The sequence below is a fragment of the Enhydra lutris genome, unplaced genomic scaffold (assembly GCF_002288905.1).
Source record: "Enhydra lutris kenyoni isolate GAN:26980312 unplaced genomic scaffold, ASM228890v2 scaffoldscaffold24, whole genome shotgun sequence".
Lineage (NCBI taxonomy): Eukaryota > Metazoa > Chordata > Mammalia > Carnivora > Mustelidae > Enhydra > Enhydra lutris.
In genome coordinates, this window is record NW_019154108.1 from 3242009 (window position 1) to 3248839 (window position 6831).

Sequence of the window (6831 nt, forward strand, 5' to 3'; positions counted from 1 at the left end):
AGAGTCAATAATTTTATAACTTTGTATGCTGACAGATGTAACTACACCTATGGTAAGCATTTTGCAATATATATATATATATATAATCATCATTGAATCACTATATTGAAAAAAATTATCTTAATAAAAATAAAGGGATGATCCTGCCTGGGAGTGCTCATTGCCCTAGAATTCAGTCTACAACAAAATGGGGTGCTCCAGCAGGCATAACAACAACCCAAATCAGATCTACCCCACAGAAAATCAACCATCACCACTAGTTCATTGAGCCGGGCTCCACAAGATGAAATTTCCATAAAAACCCAAAAGCAAGGGGTTCAGAAAGCTTCCAGATTGGTGAACACATAGAAGTTCGGGGAGACTCATGCCCCTAGAGAAGACATGGAGGCTCTCCCCCGCCGTTCCCATGTATCTTGCCCTATGCATGTCTTCCACCTTGTTTTTCCTGGGTTATATCCTTTCATAATCCTTTCCTGGGTTACATCCAGCAAATAAAATGTTTCTCCAAGTTCTGTGACCCACTCTAGCAAATTAATCAAACCCAAGGAGGGGTCAATGGAATCTCCAATCTATAGCCGGTCCTCGGAAGCACAGATGACAATCTGGGCTGAAGTGAGAGCGGAGGCCATCCTGAAGGACTGAGCCCTTCACCTGTGGAGACTTTATGAGGATTGTAAGAGAATATTATGAACAACTTTATGCCAATAAATTCGACCTGACCAAATAGACACAAAGAACCAAATCTCCCTCCAGAAGAGAGAGAACTTTAGTTGCCCTATATTTGCAGTTAAAATTCTCTTTGAGCACCTCTCTCAAGGAATAACAATTCCATTCATCCACAGTTTTGCTCTGAAACACAAAAGAGCTCACCTTGATCCTTTGACCTCTCCTCCCCCTCTGTCATCTAACAGTCCTCAATCCATCTGTCCTGTCAGTGTGTCTCTCTTGCAGAGCAGGGATCTGCTGGAACTGTCTGTGAAAGCCCAGGCCCCAGAGTCAGCCTGCCAGGCTTGAATTCCACTTCATGGTTTTTAGTTCGATGAAATCCCACTTGTCTATTTTTGTTTTTGTTGTCTGTGACTTTGGTGTTCTATCCAAGAGATCATGGACAAGACCAAAAATATCCAAAAGTCTCCAGTGAATCTCCTTGTGTCTCAAATCCTCACGGCCTGAATTGCATCAGAGGCAATCATTTCCGGGGGGGATGGGATTCCCCTTTGACTAAAGACCCACACCTGGAGCAGGGGGGGAGCACAGCCTTCCCAGGCTCAGAGCTGCAGGGAGGAATGGAGGAATGAAGGGATCTCTGACCAACATCTCTCCTTTCACCATTATTTTTCTCCTAATACTCAGTGATTTCACAATCAAGTATACAATCCTTCCCCATCATGTCCTCTCAGTTCCTTAACCCGGTTACCTCTAACGACCTTACCTTTCAGCCGTCTCAACCACTCACCACTATGTTCACCCTCTAGACCAATGATGTCCAAGAGAACTTCCCACCACCACAGAAATGTTTCATCTTTACTCTCCGACGAGATAGCCACCAGCCTCGTGTGGCTACTAAGCACTTGAAATGTGGCTAGTGCTAATGGAGAAATGCATTTTTAATTTTATTTAATGTTAACTAATTTAAACCTCAACTTAAATAGCTCCATATGTCTAGTGGCTATTGTATTAGCCAGTGCAGGTCTTGACCTTGTCACTCTCGGCAAGAGCAGCTCTCCACAGGCTGATTCGCAAACATTCCTTTCTCCACTAATTATGCCATTGTCCTCCAGCTAAGTTCTTCTCATTCAACATTCTAACATTCTCTTCTAACCGCTGGGACTTCCAACCCAAACACTCGGCCATCTTCTACTTCGCACCTCCCCTCAGTTTCTCATTTCCCTCATTAGCCAGCTTAGACTTCATGATTCGGTAATATCACACTTGCATGGGTGCTCAACTCAGCCCTCTAACTGATCACTCTCCGATTCATGGCAAAACTACTACCTCCAGATTCTGCTCGACTGCCCTAATCCCATCCCTCCCCAGTCTGATCGCCTAGGTGAGACCATTTTGTATCATCGCCTCTTCCCACATCCTCTGCCACTTCCTTCTCAGCTCACTCTCAGATGAGAAATAGTGACAATGAGCAGAGAACATCACCAGGTTCCCACCACCGCACTTCCCAGTCCACCTGGGGCTGTGCCCATACGCCCTTTCCTATTACTAAGGGTGACTACCTATGCTCTGCAGGGCGATTCCTGCTAGCGTTCTGGATTCCAACCCTTCACACTTACCCAAGGACATCTCTCCTACAATTTGTCCAATTACTCTCCCAAGTTGTTGATCATTCCCTTTCTCCTGGACCATTCCCCACCATTATATGGCATAATATTCCTGTTTTCTGAAAAACCCTCCCTGACCACACATTCCCTTCAGCAAATGCTTTTATGTATCAGAGTAGCATGATCTAATTGATGATTTTAAAAGATCATTCTGGAAAGCAGATTATAGGGGAGCAAATGAAAGTAAGGAAGCTAATTAAAAGGCTATTTCAGAAGAACAGTTCCAGCAGCAGCAAACTAGATAATAAGGACCCATCCTAAACTGGGCCCTTGGAGGCTGGAAGACTGTGACAGCATAAGCCAAACTAAAAAGACTTTGCAGCTAAATGCAATTTGTAAATTTGGATTGGCTACTTAATCAGGAAAAATATAACTATAAAGAGGGGTGTGTGGTTCAAAATATACAAATCAATTAATATGACCCACCACATTAACGAAACGAAAGATAAATGTCATATAATCATCTCAATAGATGCAGAAAAAGCATTTGACAGAATTCAACACACTTTCACGATTAAAACTCTCAGCAAAGTAGGTACAAAAGCTATTTGTCTTAACATAATGAAGGTCATAGATGACAAGCCTATAGCTGATATCTTACCCAACGGTGAAAAACTGAAAACTTTTCCTTTAAGAACAGGAACAAGGCAAGGATGTTCCCTCTTGCCCCTTACAGTCAACAGTACTAGAAGTCCTAACCAGAGCAATTAGGCAACAAAAAGAAATAAGAAGCACCCAAACTGGAAAGTAAGAAGTAAAATTACCTGTTTGCAAATGACATGATCTTACAGATAGAAAACCCTAAAGACTCCAAAAAACAAACAAACAAACAAACAAACCTGCTAGAACTAATAAACAAAACCACAGTGATTAAAACAAATAGCACTGGCGTCAAGAAAGATGTAGACCGGGGCGCCTGGCGGCTCAGTGGGTGAAGCCGCTGCCTTCAGCTCAGGTCATGATCTCAGGGTCCTGGGATCGAGCCCCGCATCAGGGCTTGTGACCTCTCTCTTGTGACCTCTTGTGACCTCTCTCTTTAAAAAAAAAAAGAAAAGAAAAAAGAAAGAAAGAAAGAAAAAGAAAGATGTAGACCAACAGAACAGAATTGTGAGCCCAGAAATTAATCTTCAACAAGCCTTCCAAGAACACATAATGCGGAAAGGGCAGTCTCTTCAACAAATGATGCTGGGAAAACTGGATATCCACTTGCAAAGGAATGAAATCAGAACCTTATATCACACCACATACATACAAAATCAACTTAAAATGGGTTAAAGACTTAAACATAAGACCAAAAATATAACACTCCTAAAAGATAAACTGGGGAAAAAAACCTCTTGACAGTGGTCTTGGCAATGATCTCTTGGATATAACACCAAGGGCACAGATAGCAAAACCAAAACAGACAGGTGGGACTTCATCAAACTAAAAACCTTCTTCACAGCAAACAAAACAATTAACAGAATGAAAAGACAGCCTACAGAATGGGAAAAATATTTGAAAACCATACATCCAATAAGGGGTTAATATCTAATATCCAAAATATGTAAGAGACTTCTACAACTTAATAGCCAAAAACAAAAAATACAACCAAAAAAGAACCTGATTAAAAAATGAGCAAAGTTCTTGAACGGATATTTCTCTTAAAAAGACATGCAAATGGCCAACAGTTATATAAAAAGGTGCTCAACATCACTGATCATCAGGGAAATGCAAATCAAGACCATAGTGAAATATCACTGTCAGGATGGCTATTATTAAAAACACAATAAAAGTAGCAAGAAATGCTGAGGATGTGGAGAAACTAGACCACTTGTACACTGTTGGTGGAAATGTAACATGGGGCAGCTGCTAGAGAAAGTGGTATGGAGGTTCCTCAAAAAAGTTCAAATTAGAGCTACCCAGGGATCCGGCATAGATCCACCCAGTAGCCCTGAAATCAGGATTTGACAGATAAGGAGATGAAGAAAGCATGCTACACAATACACTATTCAATACAACAGAGTATCATTCAGCATTGAAAAGAGAAAGAGAAACAGAAACAAAGACAGTCCTGCAATACATGACAACCACTGATGATGCACCTGGAGACGACATCATGCTCAGTGACATAAGCCAGTCACAAAAAGACAAAGCCTGGGTGGCTTAGTGGGTTAAGTGTCCAACTCTTTACCTCAGCTCAGGTCTTGATCTCAGAATCATGAGTTCAAGCCCTGCTTTGGGCCTCATGCTGGACGTGGAGCCTACTTGGGGGGAAAAAAAAAAAGACAATCTGTACTATTCTTATCTAAAATAGTTAAACTCAAAGACAAAGAGAGTACAGTGGTGGTTGCTGACTGGGGGCAGAAGGAAATAGACAGTTGTTCAACTTATATGAAGTTTCAGTTTAGGGCACCTAGGTGCCTCAGTTGTTTAAGCATCTCCCTTCGGCCCAGGTCATGATCCCAGTGTCCTGTCCCTCTGCCTCTCCCCCTGCTCATTCTCTCTCTATCTCTCAAATAAATATATAATCTTTAAAAATAAATAAAGTTTTGTCCTCTCTGGACTCAGACCTAGTTTGCGGCAACATGGCTAAATGCACCAAGAAGGTCGGAATCGTGGGCAAATACGGGACCCGTTATGGTGCCTCCCTCAGGAAGATGGTGAAGAAGATTGAGATAAACCAGCATGCCAAGTACGCTTGCTCCTTCTGTGGCAAAACCAAGATGAAAAGACGAGCTGTGGGGATCTGGCATTGTGGCTTCTGCATGAAAACCGTTGCTCGTGGCGCCTGGACCTACAACACCACTTCTGCCGTCACAGTAGAGTCTGCCATCAGAAGACTGAAGGAGTAGAAAGACCAGTGGAAGCGCCACCGTTTAAAACATTGCTAGCCTATAATAAATGGGTTAATTTATGTAACAAAAATAGATAAATAAATAAATAAATTTTCAGTTATGCAAGATGAGTAAGTTCTGGCAATCTGCTGTCCAACACAGTACATATAGTTAAAATACATATAGTGCACATAAAGATTTGTTAAAAGGGTAGATCTCACTTCAAGTATTCTTACCAAAAACAAACAAAAGGGCATGAGGAAACTTACTGAAGGTGATGGGTATGTTTATTATTGATTGCGGTAATGGCTTCACAAGTGTATGGAATGCATCCAAACTCCAAACTCATCAAATTACATTCATTAAATATACACAGGGTTTTTCTGTGTACCAGTTATAGCTCATAAAAAGAGTCATGTGCCAGTAAACTAGCCATGGGGTGGGGAGGACCCCAGACTTACTGCAGTTGCCAGTTTCCATGGTATGAAGAGTCCCACCCTGACCAATGCCAAGCTACTGTGGTTTCACTGAACTTGGCGGTGGAAGGGACGCACACCTTCTCACGGCACAAGCCAGCTCTGGCATGCCACTGGGTAAGAATGCTTTGGAGACAACTGAAGAAATGTGAAAGTAGCCTGGGTATGTTGGATGATATTATCGAATTTGTATCAGTTTTCTTAGATGTGGTAATAGTAATGTGAATGTGTGGAAGAATGTCCCTGCGGCACCTGGTGTTTAAAGACTACACTCAAGGTGCCTGGGTGGCTCAGTCAGCTAAGCGTCTGCCTTCAGCTCAGGTCAAGACCCCAGGGTCCTGGGATCAAGTCCTGAGTCAAGCTCCCTGCTCCAGAGGGAGTCTGCTTCTCCCACTGCCCCTCCTCCGTTCCCTCAATTTCTGTCTCTCTCTCTCTCTCTCCCAAATAAATAAAATCTTCATAAAAATAAAGACTATACTCAGATGCATGCGTGTATGTGCACACGTGTGTGTGTATAAAGAGAAGAAGAAAATGTTCCAAGAGGTTGATGCCTGAAGATATGGGTGAGGGAGACACTGGTGCTCGTTAACAAAACTGTTTTTCTTTCAACTTCTATGTGAGCTTAATATTTTTCAAAAGAAAAAATTAATTTGTTCCAAAATAGGATTGCATATACAAATCTGTATTTTCATTTTCTTTTGAAGAGTCTAAAATTGCAATTTGGGACTTATGCTCTCAAATAGCACCATTACCTAAAGCTAATAGACTGGAGATGTGCTTTCCAGTCGATCTTAACCTGGCCCTCTCCTCCTTTGAGTTACACTCTTGACTCCCGTGGACATTTGCATTTGTGCTGCTAGTCCAGAAACCATTCAATGAACTTAAGATGGCTAGCTTCCAAGCACTCAATGGAGAAGGGGGGAAAAAAAAAAAAAAAAGGAAGGAAGGGGAAAAAAAAGATGGTGCCTATTTAGTATTCTATTGTTGCTTCTGGAATTATTCTTTTTTATGGTGCCCTAGGCTAATATTTAAAACTAATTTTATGCTTTCTCAATCTCATTTTACCAGTTCCCTCTGCTCACCCTTTCCAAAAGGATGACGCTGCTTAAATCCCTTATAAGCTCTGGATTTTAAAATCCTATTTCTGGGGTTAGAGAGCTCTAGACATGAAAGAATTGATGAGGTGACAGTCACCTAAATTATGAT

At 41.8% G+C, this 6831-nt stretch overlaps 1 protein-coding gene across 1 annotated transcript; it reads left to right on the forward strand.

The window, feature by feature from the left end:
- Positions 1-4900: 4900 nt before the first annotated feature.
- Positions 4901-5167, forward strand: LOC111150886 (putative 60S ribosomal protein L37a). The gene has a single exon (XM_022508566.1). It carries the CDS (start codon positions 4901-4903, stop codon positions 5165-5167), a length of 267 nt encoding a protein of 88 aa, XP_022364274.1.
- Positions 5168-6831: the final 1664 nt, after the last annotated feature.

Coding starts and splice junctions, on each gene's coding strand:
- LOC111150886 (XM_022508566.1), top strand. CDS start 4,901: ATGGCTAAATGCACCAAGAAGGTCGGAATCGTGGGCAAATACGGGACC.